The sequence below is a fragment of the Fusarium verticillioides genome, chromosome 8 (assembly GCF_000149555.1).
Source record: "Fusarium verticillioides 7600 chromosome 8, whole genome shotgun sequence".
NCBI classification, from domain to species: Eukaryota; Fungi; Ascomycota; class Sordariomycetes; order Hypocreales; family Nectriaceae; genus Fusarium; species Fusarium verticillioides.
The window spans coordinates 2,560,112-2,583,436 of NC_031682.1; the positions used below are offsets into that span (position 1 = coordinate 2,560,112).

Consider the following 23,325-nt stretch of genomic DNA (forward strand, 5'->3'; position numbering starts at 1 on the left):
CCAGAAGGTCATGGTCCTCCTCATATGTCCAGGCCAACAAGACCTATTGAACAAGACCCCGTATCCCATTGCACCACATAATCCTGACTATTGAACCCAGGGGTCGTAAGACGGATCAACCACCAAAGACTCAAATAGAGCCAAGAAAGCCCAGACTAGAGCAAACACCACATCAATGATCCAGACGAGGACGAAGTAGGTGCACACTCTAAGAGCAGGGATTAACTCCCAGTATGAAATCGGTTGTACTCTTTTGCCCTCCTCAAGCATCTGAATGTACCATAAACCTCGATGATGGAGTACACATCATATATCTCTTGGGCTCTGGGAGCCCCGTCACGCGGCATCATGGCCTCCCTCAGACATTCGATCGGGATAGTCCGCACCTCTGCAGTTTCCAACAGTTCAGATGTAACCTGCTTGAGATCTCGAGCAGTAGAGATCTCATTTCTGAGGTGTCTATCCTGACCGAGGGCGTTCTGGCAATGCTTGGAGATTTGACCGAGGTTAATGTAGTGCTCTTTCTGGACGTGATCGACGATGCCACGGCGTAGATGTTTCGCTGGGTATCCATGGCCAACCATATGCTGGTGATATTGCGCTTGGAGCCTGTGTCGGTGCTGGTCAGTCTAGCGTGGGCATAGATGATCCCAACCAGCGGAATCAAGCGAATCTATTGACAGCGTAGTGGAAGCCACGCATGCGTCGTGATAAGACTGAATCAATCAGAGACTTCCGTATCGTCATGGGGAATGTCGAATGTTCCAGGCTTATTGATGTCACTCGTGAGCGATGCTGATATAGCCCGTGCGGTTTGCGCCCTGAATCGGGCTGAATGAGAGGTCGCATCCCCATGCCGATTGGTTTGTTCTCATTGTAACTTGGTTTGATCGGATGAGATCACGTTGAAGTCCATCAATTGACCATGATAAGTCGGCGACTGAGACGAAGGTGTGAAGGTGAGATGATATTGACCACTGGTGCGATAAACAATTACATGACTTAGACCACGAGTTGCAATCAATCCTCGCCTTATCTCGTCACCGCGTTCAGAGTTCAGGCGTCCAAAAGCCCACTTCTCAAAACTAACAACAAACGCTCCCAACCCAATGCCGTACAAATACTGAAGTGCAGCTTACTCCGGCTTCCTGCCATACACAAGCTTCAGCCTACAGTAAGGATGATACTTGCCCGATTTCAACTCCCTTCGAAGCTGCGAGCAATAAACCGTGACTTCATCCTGCGACCATCCCAACACGACACTCGCCATGTACAAGACAAAGCCCTCCAGATCCTGATCCATTGCAGCAAATGCAAAGCTTCCGATTTCTTTCATCTTAGGATCTTTGGGCCAGCTACCGATGGGAAGCTGTAGGGCCAGTTAACCATAGTCCCAGGGTATACTGAACTGGATAGTCTTCTAGGGTTACTTGCCTTGAAATCCCGAGTCTGAATATCCGTAAACCCTGCATCTTCCATTCCCTTCTTCTGCAGGTCATCATCAAGGATGGTAAACGTTCGATTAAGTCTCTTTCCACCTTCGATAAAGAACTTGCCCCACTCGCTCATCGCACTACCCTCCTTGACAGTATCATCATCACTTTCAAGCATAGCTGACGCTTCGAAACTCTCTACCCAACCACCTGGCTTACATGATCTAAAGGCCTCTTGGAATATAGCGGACCAGTCGCTGATGGAACCGTAGAGGTATCGCATGTAGACAAAGTCGAATGAGTCGGGGGAGAAGGTCCATGGTTGAGTGCAGTCTTCAATCTCACTGTGTTTGTTAGCTGATGGCTCAGCGAAGTTGTCGCAGAGACAGTATGCCAGTAGAAAACTTACAACTTGACGTTTGGGGGGACCCAGCTGGGCTGGATGGGGGATATGTCCGTGCCGATTACTTCGGTTTGAGGATGCTCATCGGCAAAGTCGCTGGACAGTCAGTCGAGAACATCATCCCGTCAGGCAGGACACCTACATCGCCCAAATTCCTATTCATCGGCCCAGTGAGCTTGAGTTTCATGTCAAAGGCTTGGCTTCATACCTGTTCCGGTGCCGACATCAAGCACAGTCTTGGCAAAGTCAGATACGTTGTCTTGTACGAGGGTCCTAAGCTTACCTTGATATCATCCTTCAACGGTGCCAAATGAAGCTTCCCATCTAGTGTGAGAACCAGAAAATGGTGGCTGCAACACGTCAGTACCTATCTGACCCATTCCTGTAAGTCTTACATTATATCCATTGCCTCGTTCTGCTGTGCATCATTTGAAGCCCTGCACATCACGCGTTAGCTTTATGCAGTAAGCAATCATACATAACCCACCAATACTCTGCATTTCCTCTCTCAGAATGATAAGTCCTTCCTTTGATGGTTCTGTAATTCAGAATACTCGATGTCATCGAAGCAGTCGACGACTCTGTATCAACACCCAGCGAAGAGTCGGCATCGTCATCCTGCTCATCCTACACAACGCGTCAGTCCCAGCCCCTTTGGACTCCTTTCAGACATACCTGCGCCAAAGCAGCCCAGTGCCCAGCATCGTGCAACACGACTTCACTGGCTCCTGATGAAGGAGACTTTGGTGACTTCTTCGGGGACGAGGCTTTGTCGCTCATGGTGTATGACCGGCGATGAGGTTGCGCAAGAACTAGTTGGTTCGTGTCAAAGCGCGATTTTTGACAGCCTGCGGGGTAGTTAGACATGAACGTGTCTCGGCTGATTGATCTTGCATTTATTGCGGATCTTTGTCGGGTGATGTTAAAGTGCCGGGGGTGACAGGGATAAACAGAGGCTGAACATCAAGATGAACAGGACACTGCATAGAAGGTCCAAGTTAGGAGAAAAGGAGAGTTACCGAAGATCTAATGCAGGAAATATATATTCCTCAATTGATTAAGAACTGTTTAAACTGAAGCCCCTTCAAACTCTGAACACCATGTTTTCCCTTTTCTCTTCTCTCTTCTCTCTCCAGATTTTGCCAGACCCATAACTCGGTCTCACAACAACCAATCGTCAATCTAGCTTGAGATCGTCACGGGCAGTTTGATTCATCCTTTTACGAGGAGTCTCGTATAGTAGGTTAAAGCCTTATGGCCACTTCTTAACAGCACTCAAGTATGGCTTGAGATTCGTTGATGATTGAGCAGCGGTCCTATTCGGCCGAAAGGCAATGTTATTAAGGAGCATTACGTTTTATACCGGTAAGCGATGCAATATGATCGAATCTTAGTGTTTAAATTAGCTCACTTAATGACATTTGGAGCAGAAGTGTATGTATATGCTGCTATTGCAAGCGAAGTTCCATCAGCTTCAAAGGACTACTGATACGATTGTTGGTTTTGTTTGCGTTTAGTCTACGGACTACCCTGGAGAATATGAGTCAAGAGTTAAGATTTAAGCAATAAGAAAGACGAATCACATGACAGATTCCGTACATCTTAGTTGAGTTTTTATTCACCTGTTTTTTTTATTTTCCTGAATCAAGTACTGTATTCTCTCTTCTGAATATGGGAATGTAATGATGGTAAAAAATACGACAAACGAGTCAACATTTACGCAATTGTAGAGACAGTTGCCGTCATGTGACAGATGTGATAAGATAAGACATAGGCGATAAGACGGTTTCTTATCTTATCCACTGTTTCTTGAGCCAATCAGGGCTTGACAAGTGGGTCACCTCTTCCTGCTATTGACCACTTCACGTCAAATCCGTACTCGCGTTTGACCCAATGTCTTGAAATAAAACGCGTTTCCATAGCGTTTCCAGAGTCCAGACTGAATTAGAGATGAAAGTGTTTTCAATCCTCGTTCGGACCCATCAGAATGGTTCTGACGTATTGACGCATCTGTAACGCACCTCAAACCCCTGCATCCCTGCCATACATTGCCAAACTCAATCGTTTGACATTCACGTCTCAGATCTTGACAGTCCCCGTTTCACATCCCATTCGCTTACACACCAAGCATATCACCACAAATATAACCACCAGCAAAAACTGCATCGGTTATACGGCCCGCTAGACTGTCTCATCCGTCTCGTCTGTCAGATCTGGTTTGGATTCTCGGATCAAGCTGCTTCCTGTTTCTAAAAGCGCCCAAGGGGGTGAATGGCATGAATATTTTCGTATTAGGATCTGTTTGGAAAAACGGCGAGATTGACTTTTTCAGAATGCCATTGAAACGATTGCAAAGTATAAAGTGCGCGATGACACCCTCATGTCTGTGCTTGTTCATCCAATCTCATCTCTGTTTATTTGTTTCCAAGCTCTGTGAGCCTTTTTTTGTCTTCTCTTCTACTTATCATTCCTTTGCCAGGCTGCAGGAACAGTCATTCATTACAATATCTGCTATTTCTTAATTGCATATTACTCTCTCTATCACGATGAAGTTCTCTGCTGCGATTATCACTCTTTCGGCCGGTTTGGCTACCGCGACGCCTGTTTTTCGCAGCCCTGCGCCTGGTCGCCATGTTTCGCGATCTATCAAGAAGCGACAGGTTCCCCAGGAACATTCCCACGACATTGTCTTGACCATAACTGGTGAGATGCTCAAACTCAACAACCCCAAGGAGATTCAGGACCCTGTTTTTGGCCTCTTGGGTGATGCAGCTGCGAAGGAGGGTGCAGGCAGTGTCACCAACCTCGCTTGTCTGAAGCAGGAGACTGCTGATCAAGCTTTCACCAATGCCAAGGAGATTGGTGATCTCCGTGGTATGGCTGGTGCACTGCTCTTCCAGGCTATTGAGCGAAACACCGCTGGTGTTGGTGTTGCTAGCAAGCTGTGCGATGAAGCTGCTGTCAACCCTGAGATTGGTGCTCTTACACAGCACCAGGATGCTGCTTCTACTGGTGCCGGTGCTATCAACAAGGCTGTTACTCTTGAGCTGGCTAAGCAGCTGGCCGGTATTGGTGCTGACCCAAACTTGGCTCTGCTGAGTGGTACTTTCGCACCTGGAGATGTAAGTACATATGTGCGACTGCGTAGTGAATCTGCTGACAATGTTTAGACCAGCGATACCACCGGAAAGGGCAACTCCTGTGACGAGGAGGAACCCGACCTGGGCTGCATCTTCTCCCAAGGCCTTCTTGTTCTGGACGCGACGCCGGATGAGATCTCCTCTGCCGTTGCTGATGTTACACCAACCTTTACCGGAACAGGTGGTATCTTTGCCACTGATCTAGTTGACCTGGCCTCATTCTCTGTTGCTTCTGGTACTGAGGTCGCTGATCTTGCTACCATCGTCAACGGAGCCGCTTCAGGCGCTGCATCTGCGACCGGTGCTGCATCCGCTACCGAGGCTGCCAACGCCACTGCCACAGCTGAAGCACCAGCTGCTACCAACACTGGAAAAGCTGCTGAGAACACAGCTGGTGCTGGTGCTGGTGCCGGTGCTGGAAAGGGATGCAAAGCCAAGTCAAAGACCGCCGCCAGCGCAACACTAACTCCCCTCCCCAGCCGCACCTCCGGCGCGAGCGCCAAGGCCACCGGCGCCGCCAACAATGCTCAGGGTGTGAACGTCCAGACCTTCACTGGTACTCTCGGTGGGGCACCTCCCCCCGTTATCTCCTCAAACGCCGAGAAGCCCTTCTCCGTCAACGGAAACACCTTCAATGGTGAGAGTGTTGCTCTCGGTCGATCTTGTGACATTCAGCACAATGCTTGTGCGGATGCTGCCAACTCGGGTCAGCTTGATGGAGGTGTTGGACAGTGCGAGACTCAGTTGGCTGCTTGTCGCGCTGCTATTCAGTGAGCTGATCATGGAGGTGGAATTTATCCGGTTTTAGCTGTAGATATGTATTGAATGAATCATGACTTTGCCTTTGAGCATCAATTAGTCAATTTTCAATCTGTGCCATGAGCTGTTCTGACAATAGTACTGAGACGATGGCTGACTCTTGAACCTGGTCTTCTGTCGGGTAGTAAGGGCGCGAGCTTCATCTTTTCTACAATTCATTACCGGATTTACTTTTAATTCTCGAGAGACTTGAAATTGAACTTTAGCTAGGAAGGCAACTTGCCTGATAATCTTATTGTCGTACCTACGTAACCTAAGTTGTCTGCCCTAGCGGCCACGCATCTATAGCTCACTATGGCGATCACCTGGATGCATATCCTAAGTATCCGCAGGCTATCTCTTCATATCAAAAATTAAATGACCATGGTTGCCCATCCAACCATAAATGGTTCCAGTGAGTCTCTTGTCCTCCTAGCTTTTAATAAGTCGAAAGACCACCACTTGATACCCTGCTGCTGTTACGCTGCTGAAATCAGGCCAAAGATCATTATGAATTCGGCATGGCGGGATAGTGATTAACGTCCGATTGTCAAAGATGTAGCCGTTGTTCATGCGACTCCTATGGAACTCGACATGACTAACAGGCATGCATACGAGCAGCAACTCGATGTATCCCTTTTTCTTAGCAGGCAGGTCATCCGCGACAAGCTCCCAGTGATTGGTGGCACATCGTACACCTGAAGCACACCTAGTAGCGTTGCTTATGCTGTCCATTTGCCACCAGCGGCTGTATCCTCCGCGACGATACCACTGGTAACATGCGGAAGTATTAAGCAAGTTGCGATGAGACCATGGAAGAGAAGCTCAGAAGTGACTAGCGAGAATGACGATGTGGATTGGAGCGATGCGTCATTGACTATGCGCATCCATTCCTTTGTACGGACCATAATTTTGTGGGTTTGGTGAATAGAGCTTAACGACAACCGGGTCTAAATATGGTTGTAACATCAAGATACTGGGTATCTCTCTCGTTCCTAGCTCATTGTTCATGTCTTATGGACAGAGAATCTTTACGTCGACTTCTATTCAGTAGTCAAAATGATAAATAACACATTTTTTGTTACTATCTAAACTACACTTCTACTATCATTCATAAATGTTGTCATTTCGACCAGCTCAGCCGTGCTCGATGAAGCCTCCTGTTGGGCCTGAACCGGCGTTCCTTTGTAAATGGTGCTCTCGGTATGACGCGAGGAATTCGGAGTTTTACCCGTCTGCCTGGGTGCCGATGATCCTTGGTGGGGATTCTTAGGGCCTGAGTCGACAGAACTTCCAAGTCTTGGGAATGCCTTAAGGATAAGCATTCGGAGATCAGGAAGACAGACACACCACAGTCCAACGTTGATTTCGATAACGGACCAGTAACAGGTCTCGAAACTGTCCCCTACAGCATGTCAGATGTGCATGGGGGTAATAGATTGATGAACTTACAGGTTGGGTTCTGAGAGTTCCCAAAGGCAACCAGGTATCGCAGTCGCAAGATACTGACAATAGTGACACTACTTCAGTTAGTGGTTGAATAAACAGTACAAACGGACAACTTACAAAGTGCCGACCGTAAACATGATAGCTACAGCAAGCTTCCTTTGCCACTTCATCTGCAACTGAACCAACTGCCAAATAGGAATGGCCAACATCCAAACGTCCAAGATGATACCGACAGCTGCGATGGCCCAAGCCAACGGCTGAACCCCAAGACAATGTCCCTCATGCAACTTATCCCACCCTGTCCAGTAGAAGTTAATCGGCCGACATTGCGCAATGGCCAGGATGTCAAAGATGATCATGCCCAGGACCGAAAAAGCGATGGTACCCCATATCAGTCGTCGGACGCTTGCCACGGGGAAGATCCGGAGGTAGAAAAGGGCGACGCAAATCTTGGTCAGGAAGACGTCGGAAGCGTAGAGGACTTGACCAATGTAGATGTACTGCAACCGTTAGATCGAAATAGCGGTTGTGACGGGAGACGTACGCAGAGATAGCTGTTGATAGTATCTGGGCTGAAAAGCCATGAATCTCTACCGAGACCATTACCTGAAACTATCCGCAGTCAGCATTGATTCCACCGAGTACGCAGATGACTTACGGCCATGAACACAAACAATAGTGTTGCCCAAATCGAGCACCTATCATAATTAGTAGGGCTCCCTTCTGATGATGATAAAGACTCACAAAGACTCCTACGACGAGATAATCATCCAGTCGAAACTTCCTCTCGTAGTGCAGCTTGTGCCAAACGCGGAGGCCAACCACAATCCCCGTGATTGCAATCAAGGTGATGGCCAAGATATCGAATTGCGCGTGTCTGTCTCGTACGGGAAACTCACAGGCAACGGAAGTGACATTCAGCGTCGCTACAGTCATCAGCATTTAATCAACACCGAACTCGCCGCACTCACCTAATGCGTCCCGCGGGAGGCATTTCTTCTGAACACAGCTCAATACCTGCGTCTTGAGTTTCGGGTCGGCGCAAAGACACTGTACGTCAATGCCACAAGTCGACGTCGATACGAGGTCAATAAGACAACTCCCCTAGAAGAATTCAGTATTTCTCTGGTCGAGATAAGCGAGAGACATACCGCGCAGTCTGGAATTTTTGTCAGAAAGTCCGAGACATTATCGCCAAACACTTGGCAAACGAGACACGCCCACGTCACCAGCAACAGCAGCAGATGCATGCTTCAGATCCAGTTGATATGCAGCATGGTGGGAAGAAAACACACAGCTGTGATATTGACAGGGCAGGAAATAAGAGGAAATTGAGCAGTCATTTAATGGCTGATCCTCCCACTTATCTCACGTGGCAAGTTTAGCCTGGTGGAGAGATTGCCGATGCAAATCCTAACTTGACCCCATAGAGTTTGGGGCCTTGTTTCCAATAGACTGGAAGCGGAGTCATGTAGAAAAGAGGCCCGCAGAGGTGAGACAAATGGCTTAACTGCAGAGCTGGGAACTTGTGTCTTGGGATGATGGGTGTTTTCTTGCAGGTACTGTGGAGGATCGACGGATTAGCGCAAGCATGGACTGGCGACTGATTCGGGGCGATAAAATGAATTGCTAATTCGGGTAAAGGCGTCTCGGCAGTTATGGATCCTCCTAAGCTAGACAAAATACTCACTACTGGCACAGATGTGAGGCTTTCTGTCGCCCGTTCCAAGCTATGCGGCCACTAAGAATCCGCGATCCACTTAGCAACGCTTGTTGTCAAAGCGGGATGGAGTGAGATTATGCGTTCGAGTCAGTGACGCCAAGTTCGCCGAATTATTGGGAGTTTGTTATCTTGCCGTGTTACCGAACTTGCTGACAATGACTGACGTGAGCAATAATCCCGTCGTGGTTGCAATCTTCACTGTGGACTAGATCTTATCACGACAACTGTTCGGCAGCGTCGTTGTTACCCGGCATCAGAATTGCATTCCAGGTGGCGTCACACTATGCAGGCACGGGTGGTATTAAAGTGTGGCTAGCTAGCGTCAAATGAACTCATTCAAGCCGGCAGTGAATTTTTCCACTGCTTTCTTCAAAAGCATATTTCGGCACATTACTGCAACGCCCAAAACTTAGACATATTTGTCAAAGGGCCTAAAGGGGAAAAAAAAAGACAAGCTTGGCGCAGTTAGTCTAAACAAGCTTGCGGGAAAATATGCGCTAGATCTTCCCGACGTCTACAAACGGAATCGAAACTGCGGCTAATGACAGTCTCGGAAACATTTGTCATTGATCTACCTGTAGCGTCATGAGCTGCTATCTTTATGCTGAGAGCTATGTGGCTGCTGGCACCGCGGGCTGTAAACAATGAGTACTTGACTTTCACTGCACAAAAACGCGAACCATGGACATTTCCGAATAAAGAAACTTATGAACCTTATGTATTGACTACCTATTCTGAAGCATTTTTGGGACAAATAACCTATGAAAACGAGCGGAACTGGTTATCCGGGGTTGGGAAGAGGTGTGATGATTATCCCCGAGGCAAGGCCGAGAAGATACAATGCAAGCGCTTTATTTCCCTGTACTCATTTGAATACAATATCCCGAAACACGATAAGCGTACTGCGAGCCACTAGGAAGACCGGGTCCAAGATCTTATCGAGACATGAACCTCCCTTGTTTTCTTGCCTCCGGACCCTTCGGGCCATCTCCTCTCTCCTCGCTCTCAACGAAGATATTCCATCGGTACGAAACAGCGACCGCTATGAATGCCGACCGTGCAGTGTCTCCAGCCGTCGAATAGAATGACTTCTGCGCAAGGATCTTATTCATGAAAACTTCCCATATTTTTCCCGCAGTATCATAGCTTCTCATAGTATATTACAGTGCACATCGTGAGCGGGAGGGTTCGAGGTTACTGTAGCCTAGGATGCAGATAGTGTTTCTCTTTGGAGATGCTTTTTATAGTGGTAGAAAGTTGTGGAGGGCGTTGGAGATAAATGAGAAGACGAAAGAGGTCTGCTTTATATAGTCCAGACTTCATGGCCGTGATGAAGTCTGCTATCAACATATAAGAGATTCTGTTGATGAGTATTTGTTGCTAATCAGACCTTGGATGAAGTGTGAGTCTCTGTCTCGCGTCTACCGAGTGTAAGCGGCTTCTTCACCGTTGAGACTCAAGCCTACAATCACCACATATAACTCAAAGCTCAGCCGCGACAGACTGCGACTACGAAACGTGAAGACATGACGTGAAGAGAACCAAATATGACAGGACGAAGAGTGATCAACATACGGGGACTTCTCTTCATCAGATAATCAAGATAAATTCCCGTACTGATGCTGGAACGGAATGGAAGTGTTCTGCCTGGGTGCATTCTTTGGATGGAATGGCAAGTCTAGCGCCATGCAGAGTGCGTGAATGAGGTGGTTGACAAAATGGCAATAACAGGTTTTCAGCCCCGACACTGAAATATCATCATCTGTAAAGAACGTCTTGAGATGCTCAAGACGACACTCGATAGTCTGTCAAGTCATCATTCAGCTTCATTCGACGAACTAACTCACTGGCGCTGTTCACGAAGCCTATGAACGCGCTATTTAAAGTTATGGCATATAACAAAGAAGAAAAGTTTACCAAAGCTGGACACATAATGAACATGAGATGCTAGGAACGGTGACTGTGGTGAACATAGAATTGCCATTCAGTATAAATGGCTTTGCTTGTTAGTTATCTCTATCAAACCATCAATCCACTTTCGTCACTGTATGCCACTGGTTTCTCTTCCCGTATCCAAATCAATCACCTACGGATGAGACAATTTCAAGTTGCGCTTCTACCGAACGACTGGTAAGTCTGACACGACTACAAGAGCTTACAGTATGAATGAAGAAATTGGGATCATGGCGATCTCAGATTTAGAATCAACAACAAGCACCGGTTCCCAGGATACCGTAAGCTTGATTGAAGAACCAGCGACTAAAGGGCTATCAACCAGAGCTGGTATATGCTTACTGGCATGCAAAGAAGGGGGGACGTGATGAGGCCACTCGATTCGATAAGTTCCATGTGTTTGCGATTCTTGACCATGGTAGCATGTGGGATCATAGCAGTCGACGGGCTAAGGCGTTTTGTTATAAGATCCAGTGGGTTGGATATGACGAGAAGGATCACAGCTGGGAGCCGGCGTTCAAGATTGCTGGTATTGTTCCACGGATGAAGGAAGAGTATGACGAGATACATGGGTTGTGAACTCTGAGAGATGGTACAACGTGAGAGGATGCATTGTCAGGTAGAAGAGGAATAGCATTGACGGCTAAAAGGAGACGTGGAGGATTTCTTCCTTGGATATACTGAGAACACTGAAAGTCTCGTTGATGGAATGCAATTGAAACGAGATGTCTGGGAATGCCTGTTGACATGGAGGTTAAATACTACGTTGAGAGTTTTGTATGGATCTCCTTGCCGCTTTAAACTCGGATAGCATCTTGGCATTCCCTTTTCCAAATTGTAGGCCATGCTATAGTAAGGTTTAGGTTTTAAGGAATAGTTGAGTCAATCGGCAGTTCTGTCGTTACCCTGAAAGTGTAAGTACCCTGAGCGCAACCTGACTCTTGATGCTAACAACTCCCTTGTTGTAGTAGAGATCGAGCTGGTTGGGGCTAATGTCATGGCAGCTGTCTCAGCTGTGAGTATTGTGATAGAGGACAAGAGCATTACTGCGAAAAGGGGCAGTTCTATGGCTTTGGCGAGTTCGATCAGGGCTCGCTCGCGACTTATTCAACTTGGAATGAGCATTTTCTCTTTCGTATTCCAGAAAGTATTCTATCAGCAGAGGCAGCTCCTCTGATGTATGCGCGCAAGGGCAGCGCTGTATTCCGCTCTTCGCAGCGCTAAAGTCCAGTGGTATCACCGAGTGGGCATTCCTGGCCTCGGCAGTCTAGACCACCTAGCTGTTCAGTATGCCGCCAAGATGCGATGCCGTGTCATAGTCTATTCGCACTCACCTGGCAAGGAACAAGCAGCTCGAAATCTGGAAGTGTCAGACTTCCAGGTCATGGGAGATGTGTCCCCTTCAAGCCGTGCTGTTGATTGTCTGGTCTTGACTGGTGTTCAACAACCGGACTGGTCTCAAGCACTGTCGCTGATTCGATGTTGCGGTGTGATAAGCGCCATTACTGTGGATTCATCTGAGATGAGATGCTCGTACGGGAGGTTCTGATGAACGCGATCAGGATCCAGGGGCGTTCTAGTAATAGAGGGGCAGGGGTCTCGTTAAGGTGGGATTTATGCCCTCGCCATCACTTTGGCTCTGTATTAAGCTGATTCTACATAGACCAAGAATGATTCCGTGAAGGTCATATTATAGTCAACATAAATGAACATGGTCTGAAATCCGAAGAATAATCTAGATTGTACACTGTATTGCGGTACGCTAGTAGTTCCAATATGTAAAGCCCATCAAAGTAGCAACGGCCAGGGGCCCGTTTCTTCTCCACATCCGGATCTCCCTTAAAAGCTCAAGGTATCTGGCATCTCAATTGTGTCCCCGCGAAATTATAGCTTTGGCCCTGGGCGAGGCTTAGGTTTAGGGGGAGTAGGCGTTGGGTTTGCTGGAGCAGACATGTTTTTGCGAGTAGCGGTAGATATAGTATGTATGTCTTTGAGCATTGCAAATTGGCGGTATATTTAGAGGTGAAGTCAGAAAGAGTCCGGGCATGTTGGCATGTCGATCGGGATTTATATACACCTGAAGCTTCTGTGACCCACTGACGTATAGCAGTCGTATATGTAACAATCACAAACTTGACAACATTGTACAGCCAGTCACTGCGACTGACGACACTACAAACAGCGCGACATGCAACTGTTACAAGCAATTAATATTAATTGAGAAAAAGAAACTACTCTGACAAACATTCTCTTCCGTACATAACAACTTCAACCGAGGTGCTGCTTGATCTCTTGCTGCGTCCACTCCCAAAGCTTTTCACGCGCCTCCTTATCCTGACTGAGTTTGCTTCCTTTGCCCTTCACACCAACAGGGTGATAGAAAACACCACTCTCAGCCTTGGGGTCAGTCGCTGCCCACAGCTGATTCAGCGCACCCTTCGTAGCATCAACAGCAATGAAGCTATTAATAACCCGGGTGAGTGTTCCCATGATAAGACTGTTCTCCCTAACAGGGCCCGTAAGATTCGTGTGTACGACTCCCGGATGGATGCTGATGACCTTGATCTTGGGATATCGCTCGGCAAGGGCTGCGGCGTAGTGGACGTTTGCGAGTTTCGATATCCCATAGCGCGTTATCGTAGAGATGCTAGGCATTGTGGTCTTGAGCTGATCCGACTGATATGGGTTCTTTGAAGCCATAGTCTCCCCCGCTGACGAAACGAATACGATTCTCACATCAGGATTGGTCTTGGCCGTCTCTTCGAGAGTAGGGAGGAGGAGATGGGTGAAGAAGGCATGACCCATGTGGTTCGTGCCGAACTGGATCTCGTAGCCTTCCTTGGTGAGACCCTCTGGCGTCATCATGATGCCGGCATTGTTTATGAGGATATCGAGTCGAGAGGAAGATGCTTGGAACTCTGCGGCGGCAGATTTGATGCTCGATAGGGAAGCGAGATCAAGAGCAAGAAAAGATACCGCTTCGGTGTTGGAGCCGCTTTGTTTAAGCTCATTAACGGCTTGCTCGAACTTTTCTTTGCTGCGACAAGCGAGGAAGATCCTAGAAGGTTCATGCTTCAAAAGCACCCGAGCGGTCTCAAGACCAAGGCCCGAGTTTCCTCCAGTGATGAGGATGACTTTGCCCTTCTGGCTGGGGATGTCAGTATCTGGAGAAAATTTGACAGTCATTTTGTGGTTTGTCTGGGAGGGAATAAATGGCGAGCTAAATGGTGTCCTAATATATGTAGCAAGGGCGGGCTCGGAATCGTGGATTGTCCCGTATAGGTCTCTTAAGTCCGATGCTAGACTGTTTCCGCACGGTAGTTGCATAAACTCGAAGCTTCGGCAAATACTTTATTGGTAGTGACATGCAAAGTGGGGGCTGAAACAGACGGCTGACCAATAAAGTACCTTTAAACAAAGAACGGAATGTAAAGCAAATACATATAATAGAGAAGAATCTAGTAAATTAATCTTTCTTCTTTCGCAGATCCATCCCTTCGTAGTCCGGAAGTTTCCAGTCACCCGTATCCTCCCTCATAGTATTTTTAGCAAGGACATCCAATCTGAAGAAAGAAGCAATGGCGAGGAAGAGGTTCAATGCCATAAGCAAAATCGGGCCTGATGGCATCTTGTACCAGTAGGTCTTGTCTTTCTCAATACCATCCTGAACAGTCTTCATGAAAGGGCGGAACCGCTCCTCGTAAGTATGCAAAGCTTCGGGAACTATCTCCTTGGCTCTAGCATCGCGGCGGCAATGTCTCTGGATCTCGCCAGCCAAGACGTACGCACCGACAAGGCTGGAGATTGTGCCCATCCCCGGGGTTGCTGTAGGGCAGTGGGCTGCGTCACCCAGAAGCCCGACTCTTCCATTGGACCAAGTGTCTAACCTGACAACGCCCATGTGCTTGCAATAGAAGTCGGATGAGTCCCTCATCTCTTTGATAAGCTCCCCTGACCGCCATCCAGCGGAGCCGAAGAGCTCTGAGAAGATGGCCTTTTCATCCTCTGCGCCATGCCGTCGGGCAGTCATTACGCGTTCGGAATTGTTGAGGCCAACGAGATATGTTTGGATGCGATCGGTCGAATGTCTTCGGGTAAAGAGTAGTTGCTTGCCTGGAGCGATAAAAGCAGTTCCATTGCATATCTCGCCCTTCTCCAACGCGTGAGGGAAGGTAAAGTCAACAGCATAGACCCCCAGAAAGGCGTTCTAGGAACTTTAGATGTATCTGACTCGCAATTTCTTCTTACGTGGCCTTAGTTGAGCACTTGAACGAGACGCTCGCATTCTGGTGGTAAACGAGATATTAAAGGAGATAGCATAGCACTGAGCTTTCAGGTCTCGGAAGCTTGCTTCAAACAATTGACGAAGCGACGGTAAAAACCCCTTTGTGGTGGCTGAAGGGTTACGGAACTTTATCATCTATTATTCCCCCCTTTGGCCATATCGTTTAGGGACTGGGTCACAAATATCCTCATGTTGTTTCCCCCATGATTCAAGGCTTGATCAAAGGTCTGTAATAAATAGCATGCCTTGATTGGCAATACAGACCAGCATAAGCCATTTTGTAAATCGAGAAGAAAATGGTTTCCGACCAGACTTACGGATTGACTACTCGGCTTCAAGCTCCTTGGTTGAGATTGTGTCCCATTATAGAGTACCTGTCACCAGGAGAGGTACAGTAGGTAGAGGATCACAGACAAGCAGTGAAGCTTGGAGTTCCTCAAATCGGTCCATCTTCAATAATATTAATTTATATATCATGATAGAATTTTCTCTAAATCAAGTTTTCTATATATATTAGTACTTCTTAATAAAAGTGTGAAAAGGCCAGTGAAAGAAAAGAGACCCGAAATATATTCAGGCGACTCCGACAACTCAAATCATCATGATTCAAAAGGAAAGGGGCAAAGTGATGCTATCCCAGCAACACCAGATACCGAACCATTGGTATATGACGACTCAGAGAAAGAACAAACAGCGCTTGACACGGACCAAGATGGACGTCGCTCTTAAAGGACCCCATGAAGACCTGACGAGCTGAATGAAGCCGCTCCTCAAAGTAATGGATGGGGCTTCCCTGCCACCGTTGCTCGGCCGGTCACTCGTCTCCTTCTGACGCAGACACCACACTGGGATACACTGCCAGAAGAAACTCCGCAAGACACGAGCCACCGAGAGCCAGAAATGCACCAACCTCAGAGAAAAGCCGCCATCGAAGACGTACCAGATAGCGGCGGTGAAGTCGCATCTGACCCCACAAGACCGCTGGGTCCGGAGACGCTGGACCGAGGCCATGCCGCCAAGTAGCAACAAGAAAGGAGGAATAAACGTAGCCGAAAGATACAGAAAGATAAGGCTATCGTCGAGGAGTCAGGGACGAGCGACAGCAGGCCTCAGTTTTTACAGACATACTCGGGAGAAGGACTAGGCTCAGAGCCAGAAACAAAAGAAGATAAAGCTAAGGCAAGAGAAGCAGAACGACAACGCAGACGGGAAGAGAGAGAAATTGAACGCGACAGACGAAACAGATCGCGAGGAAACGTTGTTTCGCTTAACAGGATGTGGACATGTATTGGTTCTGTCAAGTAGACATCTACCAGGGCTTCTAGGCTACACCACGGAGACCCGACGTACCGACAGATACATCACTAGTCGGCACCGTCACTGTCATTCCGGAAGCGTTGTTGGGGTTTTTGGAAGAAGATGTCAGCTTGGTTTACTGTAATCCCAATCGCTTCTACACAATACGAGACTGGATTACGTACGGGGGTATATCATACCCTGCGTACGCAAGCAATGCCCGTGGTGGTGTTATTGCAAGAGGTTCATACAAGGGCGTACGAGTTCCAGCGTTTCAGTACACTGTTCCGGCGCTGGAATTACTGCATTCACATGAGTGGCAAGTTTCTAGCTACTTACACGACCAGGAGCGGTATTGTGAAGACCTCAATATCGAACTAATGCGAATAGACGCTTGGCTCTCGTACGCGGGTCGCACAGAACGAATTGCAAATGGGCCTATAGACCTGTTGAAGGGAGCACCGGCACTTGTGCGACTGCTGCAAGCTGACTTTGAGGTGGATTTCATGAACATTGATCTCTCAGCTAAGGAGGGTGGTCATCAGGACATACAGGGCTTGGCTGATAATGTGATGGACTTCCTTGTAGATGAGGAGCTTGATGAGGCTGGGCAGTTGTAAATACTTGTTGCTTTGCCCTATGCTGTCAAAGCTTGTCAGTATCTTCTGGCGGGGTCGAATACTCGTGAGATGCACGAAATTCTTACGAAGGATGTTCAGATGCGTCTTGTTTGAAATTCAGCGCGAGTCGGTTAGTATTAGGAAGAGCGATAGAAATACAGGTAATACTTTTGACCTTTTAAAGAAAAGACTGGCATTAGACTGAATTGGACTGGGTTTCATTGTTTGTTTCATGAATCTGCCGCTTTTTCGGCTACCCTAAACGCTACGAGGGCCTTATCGATACTTCCTAATCGGGTAGTTTTACCGATAACGAACCCCGCACACTGCAAAGTATAACCTGTTCAGATCTCTCATGATCAATGATTCTGAACATCGCATCCTCTGAGACCTGACTATTGTTCAAGATACAAATCTTGTGTCCCAGTTTCAAGGCAACGATGAAATTTACTCTATTCTCTGGCACACCGGGTCAATCACCTCTTCCAGAGAACCCAGAATCCGAGCCCTTTGAACTCGTCGCTATTCCCGGCCCCGACATTTGGAGAACTCCCTCTTGCGCTGGAGGCCGCGATGACTTCACCGGACCAATCTACGCAACCCCCCTTCCCCTAACCTCATTCAAAAGCGCAAAAGTCACAATCTCCTCAGACTTTCCCGGGAACTACTCCCAAGGCGGTCTTATCCTCTTCATGCCCGAAAGCATCCCAATCACTCAAACCGGCCTTGAGGAATCACCACGGACATGGATCAAAGCTGGTATCGAGAAAGTCGACGGCGAATTCTTTGCTTCCGTCGCTGCTGCCAAACCATACTCGGACTGGAGTTTGGTTAGGCTGGAGGAGACTTGTGCTACTTTTGAGATGGAGAAGGTGAAGGGGTCGCTTTGGATCTATGTTACGGGGAGGGATGGGAGGAGGACGCCTGTGAGGAAGTTGACTTGGGTTGTAGATGTTTCTCCGCAGAATGATATCTGGATTGGTGTTGCGGCTTGTATGCCCAAGGGTGATGAGAGTGAGAGCGGCGGAATGTTGAAAGTGCAGTTTCGAGACTTCTCTATTACAACTGAATAGTCCAGTAAAGATACAATTTAGGCAGCTTACTGTATTGAGATAACTGGTTTCACCTGTTGCGAGAATCTCAGATTAGGGCTTAAGATGGTGATTGTGTGTTGCTGCGGCGGCCCGGAATCCCTGACTCGGATGTCCGGTTTCGCCTCAAAGACGATTAGTTCAGGTCGCTTTTGCCAGGGTCGACGGAGCCCATGATACGTGGAGAGGTGATGCCAGTGGAAGTGCAGACCAGCGAACAAAGCTGAGTTACCGAGTCATGTACCTCGCTCACAAGGCCCAGGCATGATGTTAACGACCACTACCACCGGTAGGGTAGACGCCGTCTCCAGAAGAGGTGTTGTTCCCGTGCGCAGGTCTGGTAAAGGTATCTGTTTCAATGTGCTCCCAATCAGCGATAGAGTATTGCTAAGCGAGGCGTCCAATGTTCTATCCAGTTCTGCAGTTGTTCCTGTCAGTGTGTTGAGTTATAATTAAATATCCATGGTATTTCATTCTTTTAGACAAGCTACAGGTTCGACTACAAAATTACAAAACGACCTTTCAATAGCTAAGCAGTGTAAGAATGCTGTTCAAGTTACGGTTTGCATTCGCCTACTCACTCGGCGTAGAGCTCAAGGCGACCGTTTGTTCACGGTACCGCATTCAGTATTCTTGATATACGTCCAAAGAACCCAGGCAGAATAGGTGAACTGACACTGGGGAAGCAATCGCCTAGAAACTGTATAAAGGTATCGGAAAGTAGCACTGTCAGCCACAGTAGAGCCAATTCTTGCAGCATCAGGTATCCCAGAAGTGAACCCAAGTACACTCACCTTCATAACATCCGCCCACTATGAAGACCGCACAACGTGAGCTCCTTCCTCTCTCCATCATCTTGATGTTGATCTTCACTCTTCTCATCTTCTTCTCCTTCTGCATCACCATCCTGAAGAACATCCGACTTCTCCTCAATCTTTTCTTTACTGCCGTGTACTACTGTATTATTCCAGTTAGTGGTATCGCACTAGTCTTCTACTTGATTCGTTCAGCTGCCTAGGTATCTTGGCCACCGGCTTCGGACTGATGCCGGTCTTCACAATGCCCTTTTGGTTGGGCCTCTTGACTGGGTTTTTGTTTTTCCATGCCTTGAAGTCTCCCCATATCTTCTTTGGACACTTCATCAACTTGTTTTTCAAGGTGTCCCTCTTGTTGTTGTTTTATCGATGTCTTTGTCAGATCAAGGAGTCCCTGCAGCGATCTTTGGGTCCGTGGACTTGAACCACGAGGTAGGATGAAGGCTTGGTAAAGGCAGAATGCTGATGGTTAGGGCAGAGCAATATTCCGCCGTCGGGATTAGAGGAGGGAAGAACTGTCAGGATATGAATCCTAAGGGATACAGATGGTTAGGTAGTTTAGCCTAAGCCTAGGAATTCTTTGTCAAGTTTATTCTAGTACTACCGTCTCAAGTTGTGACTCTTCGTGATTCCCACACGCCCAGTGTATCGGATCTTTCATGTAGTAGCAGACAAATCATTTAGAAAGCCACTGAATAATGCAATTAAACTTTGCCCATAGGTTGAGGTATCTCTAAGTCCTACTAACTAAAAACGAAGCGATTGAAGACGAAACTGCACCACGTTCTCCCTCTTTATTAACCACTATTCAAGAGGCTCCTTGACACTAGGAGCAGACCCATGTTGTGAGACCTGTTCCTCCGTCCACTCCCAGAACCGTTTCGCGTGGCCAGTCCCCCCCTCAGCCTCAGTCTTCGATCCTTTCACCATAGCCGGGAGCGCATGCCACAATCTTCCCCACGGCGAAACTACAAGTCCATCACGTCAGTACATGCACAAAGCAGCATCTCAAGGATTACTTACTGAATCTGCCCGAACTCTCAAGCGTCACGTCAGGAGAGAACCCAGCAAAGATATTAACATACCCACCATAGTGCGATGGATAAAAAACAGTCTTCCGAAGAATCCAAGTCAGAAACTTCCCCTGCGTGCGCCAAAGCTCTGAGTCGAGATTGCCAGGGTTGAGCGGCACAGAGATGATACCGTCGCTTTTATGGCGTGCAGCATATTCCGTGGCGTGGTAGTAATTGCCCAGCTTGCTAATCGCATATTGTTGGAATAGGCTCTGCTTTTCGATACCTTTGACTCGGTCGATGTACTTTTTGGTGGACGTCCAAAACGCGGCTGTAGACGACGCCCAAACCACACGAACACTTCCTGGTGGAGACGTCTTCGCCGTCTCAACCAACACAGGTGTTAATCTCTGTGTAAGGGCAAAACTACCAAGACAATTGACTCCCAGCTGTAGTTCGTAGCCCTGCTTTGTCTTGGATCCATACTCGGGGAATCCAACGCCTGCATTATTAAAAAGAACATGAAGTTTGTCTTCCCTACTCAAGAACTCTGCAGCCGCTGCTTGAACACTATCAAGGTCGGCGAGGTCAAGTTGGACGCAGATCAATTCACCGTGTGATTCCGGAAAGGCAGCTTTGATCTCGTCGCGAGCCTTTTCGTTTTTTGTAGTCGTTCGTGCGAACATGTAGACTTTCGCGTTTTTGCTGTAGACCATCTTGGCGATTTCTTTGCCGACGCCGGTGTTTGAGCCTGTGATGGCAATTACCTAGAGGTTGGAAGCATACGTCAGTGGGGGCTAAGGGGGGGGATTATGGATAGCGACGAACTTTGCCTTTGAGGTCGGGTAAGTCATTTTCTGTATATTTTGGGCTGCCGGCGAATAAGCTCTGGCGCACGATGTTGAATGCTGCTGCCATACTGTCGTTCTACTTTGCCTTGTGTCACATACGATTGTATTTAGGTGAGCCAACAAGTTGTACTGGGTAGCAGGCTATTTATTATTTTCCTGTGATGGCCCGTCGCATCGATGATGCACTTCCCAGGACATGATGATCGACATTGGCACTCGGAAGCTAATCTTCAGTGGTCTAAGCGCACTGGAAGCGCTAAAGATGATTCGTTAACTGCAGAATAGTGCATCGCTAGCCCCAACTTTAACCGTGTGCCGGGACCGAGGTATGACGTCTCCATCTAAAGCCTTGTCTGTCTTGCTCGCTCGTCCAAATCAACCAGGTCTCAGTGTCTTCAGTGACAAGATAACAGACTTCATTCTATTTCATAAATACAATTAATTTATACCACAATTAACTACTGCAGCTTCAACACGTCCTTCAACACCGCCAGCGCGCCAAACAACTCGTTATCATGATACTTCCTCGCCACAATCTGAAGAGTAATCGGAGCACCAGTAAAGTCTGACTCCTCCCATAACTTCTTCACCTGTCCACAAGCCTCACTCAGCGGCTCATACCCACTAGCATACTTCTCACTCCCTTCCACCTTGAAAGGTGTAGGTACGACGACACCAGGATAATCCACAAGGTTATACAGCGACGTATAGTTCCAGAAGAACGCCGTATCATGCGCTGAAGCAGGTCCGACGAATGCAGGTCCAATGAGTATATCAACGTCTTGATCTTGCCAGCTCTTGGCGAATGCCCAGCGGAATTCATCTCGTTCCCGACGCATGAGACTCAAGTCGACGGCGTTCTTCATGCCAAGTGGCTCTGCATCCTTCCAGATCCAGTCACTGAGAGGATGAATGGGCTCGCCGGTAGCTTGAATGGCATCTCGTGATGGCTGACCACCGTCAGGCCAATACATGCGTCGAATCTTGGACCAAGCGCCCGCCGAGTCAAACACTTTAAAGTCCTTGAGCTCAATAAGGTCTTTGTATCTTGGATCACAGAGCTGCTCTCGTGCCCAAGCCAGAGCCTTGACAACGGGAGGCTGAGGAACGATGAATCCATCGTCGCTAACGAAGCCAATCTTCAACCGACCATTGATGGGAGTCTTGAGGCCATTCCAAGGAATGGGCACCAATCTCGGGTCCTTCAAATGGGGCTTGCACGACAACACGCTCTGCATCAATAGGTCCATGTCTCTCAAGCTCCGGCACATAGGGCCAGTTGATGCCAGAACGGTCAACTCAGCTGGAAACGGCATCGCATCAAAACCTCTCATCGGCATTGTGTATGACGTTGGCTTGAATCCGTAGATACCGCAAAAGGCTGCGGGACCGCGGATACTACCGCCGATATCAGTACCGACACCAAGAACAGAACCCTTCATTGCAATAAGGGCTGCTTCACCGCCGGTTGATCCACCTGCTGAGAGGTTGATGTTGAACGGGTTGAGGGTACGACCCCAAAGGGAATCGGTTTCAAGATGCATGATGGTTTGGGGCTGATTGGTCTTGCAGTAGAATACAGCACCAAGACTTCTCAGAATAGCAACCATGTCACTGTCTGTCGTATCCTCTCTTAAGCTCGCTAGACACCCTTGGGAGGAAAGCGTGCCAGCTATGGCCATGTGCTCTTTGATGCTGATTGGCAGTCCATGCAGAGGACCAATAGGTTTCCCGTGCTTAGCCATGTACTCATCAAGACCTCTCGCCTGAACAATAGCTTCATCCATAAGCCACTGCGTTAAACAACAGGTGAGTTGATGCGCAATGATAGAACGCTTGGCAAAAGCAGTGGCGACTTGAACAGCTGAAAATTCACGGCTGGCCAGTGCTTGTAGTAGACCAACGGCATCATAGTCTTCTGTGATGCGGACCTCATCTTTAGTGAGGATGCCGCAGGAAGAAGGAATGTTGGAAACGTCGAGGGGAGGGTTGGCGATGAGTTCAGCGGGGAGGTAGTACTCTTGAGGGACTTTGGACTTGATGGTGTTGAGAAGAGCAGCGCGTCTAGCTTCAAAGGCGGGTGTTCCGCGAGGAACAGGCTTTGGCTGGACAGTGAATGGAGTGTTTTGCTCTAGATCATCTGTGGCTCTGACTTGAACGATGGAGGCATCTTTGACCAGGGCTTGGGGCTGAGATAGCGGGAGAGGGGTTGGTGAAACGACGCTCATGATGGACTGAAGATGTTGATAAGAGTTGAAGTGTTAAGAGATAATGAACCTGGAATGGAAAGATATAGAAATCAGATAGATTGAAAGATAACTTAAGTATTAATACTGTTTAAAGTTGCACAAAAGGGATCATCTTGTTCCCCTCGCCCGCCTAGCATTGTAACGTTCGGAATTGCATTCCTAGACTCTTAGGGTAGGTCGACACGAGGATCCGTCGCAAATACACA

At 48.0% G+C, this 23,325-nt stretch overlaps 11 protein-coding genes across 11 annotated transcripts; 4 read left to right on the top strand and 7 right to left on the bottom strand.

Moving 5' to 3' along the window:
- Positions 1 to 178: 178 nt before the first annotated feature.
- Positions 179 to 584, bottom strand: FVEG_13469 (hypothetical protein; the record flags this gene model as incomplete). The annotated part of the gene is made up of 1 exon (XM_018902839.1): positions 179 to 584. One exon carries the CDS (start codon positions 582 to 584, stop codon positions 222 to 224), a length of 363 nt encoding a protein of 120 aa, XP_018761667.1. The 3' UTR covers positions 179 to 221.
- A 264-nt stretch (positions 585 to 848) lies between these two features.
- On the bottom strand, positions 849 to 2,805 carry FVEG_13470 (hypothetical protein). The gene is made up of 10 exons (XM_018902840.1): positions 2,731 to 2,805; positions 2,512 to 2,684; positions 2,324 to 2,463; positions 2,232 to 2,273; positions 2,120 to 2,186; positions 2,045 to 2,072; positions 1,979 to 1,991; positions 1,843 to 1,932; positions 1,435 to 1,777; positions 849 to 1,369 (listed from the first exon to the last, which is right to left on the bottom strand). Exons 2-10 carry the CDS (start codon positions 2,614 to 2,616, stop codon positions 1,136 to 1,138), a joined length of 1,062 nt encoding a protein of 353 aa, XP_018761668.1. The 5' UTR covers positions 2,617 to 2,684; positions 2,731 to 2,805; the 3' UTR covers positions 849 to 1,135.
- Positions 2,806 to 4,382: 1,577 nt separating this feature from the next.
- FVEG_13471 (hypothetical protein) lies at positions 4,383 to 5,750 on the top strand (the record flags this gene model as incomplete). Its single annotated transcript, XM_018902841.1, has 2 exons — positions 4,383 to 4,958; positions 5,007 to 5,750. The coding sequence occupies 2 exons, from the start codon at positions 4,383 to 4,385 to the stop codon at positions 5,748 to 5,750; spliced, it is 1,320 nt and encodes a 439-aa protein (XP_018761669.1).
- Positions 5,751 to 6,862: 1,112 nt separating this feature from the next.
- On the bottom strand, positions 6,863 to 8,473 carry FVEG_13472 (hypothetical protein; the record flags this gene model as incomplete). The annotated part of the gene is made up of 8 exons (XM_018902842.1): positions 6,863 to 7,179; positions 7,227 to 7,294; positions 7,341 to 7,723; positions 7,768 to 7,835; positions 7,882 to 7,921; positions 7,968 to 8,149; positions 8,195 to 8,327; positions 8,375 to 8,473. The coding sequence occupies 8 exons, from the start codon at positions 8,471 to 8,473 to the stop codon at positions 6,863 to 6,865; spliced, it is 1,290 nt and encodes a 429-aa protein (XP_018761670.1).
- Positions 8,474 to 11,129: 2,656 nt separating this feature from the next.
- FVEG_13473 (hypothetical protein) lies at positions 11,130 to 11,478 on the top strand (the record flags this gene model as incomplete). Its single annotated transcript, XM_018902843.1, has 2 exons — positions 11,130 to 11,180; positions 11,254 to 11,478. 2 exons carry the CDS (start codon positions 11,130 to 11,132, stop codon positions 11,476 to 11,478), a joined length of 276 nt encoding a protein of 91 aa, XP_018761671.1.
- A 1,655-nt stretch (positions 11,479 to 13,133) lies between these two features.
- Positions 13,134 to 14,085, bottom strand: FVEG_13474 (hypothetical protein; the record flags this gene model as incomplete). The annotated part of the gene is made up of 1 exon (XM_018902844.1): positions 13,134 to 14,085. The coding sequence occupies one exon, from the start codon at positions 14,083 to 14,085 to the stop codon at positions 13,168 to 13,170; it is 918 nt and encodes a 305-aa protein (XP_018761672.1). The 3' UTR covers positions 13,134 to 13,167.
- Positions 14,086 to 14,365: 280 nt separating this feature from the next.
- Positions 14,366 to 15,184, bottom strand: FVEG_13475 (hypothetical protein; the record flags this gene model as incomplete). The annotated part of the gene is made up of 2 exons (XM_018902845.1): positions 14,366 to 15,106; positions 15,131 to 15,184. The coding sequence occupies 2 exons, from the start codon at positions 15,182 to 15,184 to the stop codon at positions 14,366 to 14,368; spliced, it is 795 nt and encodes a 264-aa protein (XP_018761673.1).
- Positions 15,185 to 16,084: 900 nt separating this feature from the next.
- On the top strand, positions 16,085 to 17,100 carry FVEG_17531 (hypothetical protein; the record flags this gene model as incomplete). The annotated part of the gene is made up of 2 exons (XM_018906777.1): positions 16,085 to 16,169; positions 16,553 to 17,100. 2 exons carry the CDS (start codon positions 16,085 to 16,087, stop codon positions 17,098 to 17,100), a joined length of 633 nt encoding a protein of 210 aa, XP_018761674.1.
- Positions 17,101 to 17,460: 360 nt separating this feature from the next.
- Positions 17,461 to 18,338, top strand: FVEG_13476 (hypothetical protein). The gene has a single exon (XM_018902846.1). The coding sequence runs from the start codon at positions 17,541 to 17,543 to the stop codon at positions 18,171 to 18,173; it is 633 nt and encodes a 210-aa protein (XP_018761675.1). The 5' UTR covers positions 17,461 to 17,540; the 3' UTR covers positions 18,174 to 18,338.
- A 1,335-nt stretch (positions 18,339 to 19,673) lies between these two features.
- FVEG_13477 (hypothetical protein) lies at positions 19,674 to 20,982 on the bottom strand. Its single transcript, XM_018902847.1, has 3 exons — positions 20,848 to 20,982; positions 20,030 to 20,786; positions 19,674 to 19,974 (listed from the first exon to the last, which is right to left on the bottom strand). The coding sequence occupies exons 1-3, from the start codon at positions 20,935 to 20,937 to the stop codon at positions 19,811 to 19,813; spliced, it is 1,011 nt and encodes a 336-aa protein (XP_018761676.1). The 5' UTR covers positions 20,938 to 20,982; the 3' UTR covers positions 19,674 to 19,810.
- Positions 20,983 to 21,328: 346 nt separating this feature from the next.
- On the bottom strand, positions 21,329 to 23,098 carry FVEG_13478 (hypothetical protein; the record flags this gene model as incomplete). The annotated part of the gene is made up of 1 exon (XM_018902848.1): positions 21,329 to 23,098. One exon carries the CDS (start codon positions 23,096 to 23,098, stop codon positions 21,329 to 21,331), a length of 1,770 nt encoding a protein of 589 aa, XP_018761677.1.
- Positions 23,099 to 23,325: the final 227 nt, after the last annotated feature.

Bases quoted from the DNA above. Each gene is read 5' to 3' on its own strand.
- FVEG_13477 (XM_018902847.1), bottom strand. From the start codon at position 20,937: ATGGCAGCAGCATTCAACATCGTGCGCCAGAGCTTATTCGCCGGCAGC. The intron at 20,787-20,847 runs GTTCGTCGCTAT...TCCAACCTCTAG, and splicing joins TACCCGACCTCAAAGGCAAA to GTAATTGCCATCACAGGCTC. The intron at 19,975-20,029 runs GTAAGTAATCCT...ATGGACTTGTAG, and splicing joins TGAGAGTTCGGGCAGATTCA to TTTCGCCGTGGGGAAGATTG.
- FVEG_13470 (XM_018902840.1), bottom strand. From the start codon at position 2,616: ATGAGCGACAAAGCCTCGTCCCCGAAGAAGTCACCAAAGTCTCCTTCA. The intron at 2,073-2,119 runs GTAAGCTTAGGA...GACTTTGCCAAG, and splicing joins CGTTGAAGGATGATATCAAG to ACTGTGCTTGATGTCGGCAC. The intron at 1,778-1,842 runs GTAAGTTTTCTA...TAACAAACACAG, and splicing joins GTCCCCCCAAACGTCAAGTT to TGAGATTGAAGACTGCACTC.
- FVEG_13476 (XM_018902846.1), top strand. From the start codon at position 17,541: ATGAAATTTACTCTATTCTCTGGCACACCGGGTCAATCACCTCTTCCA.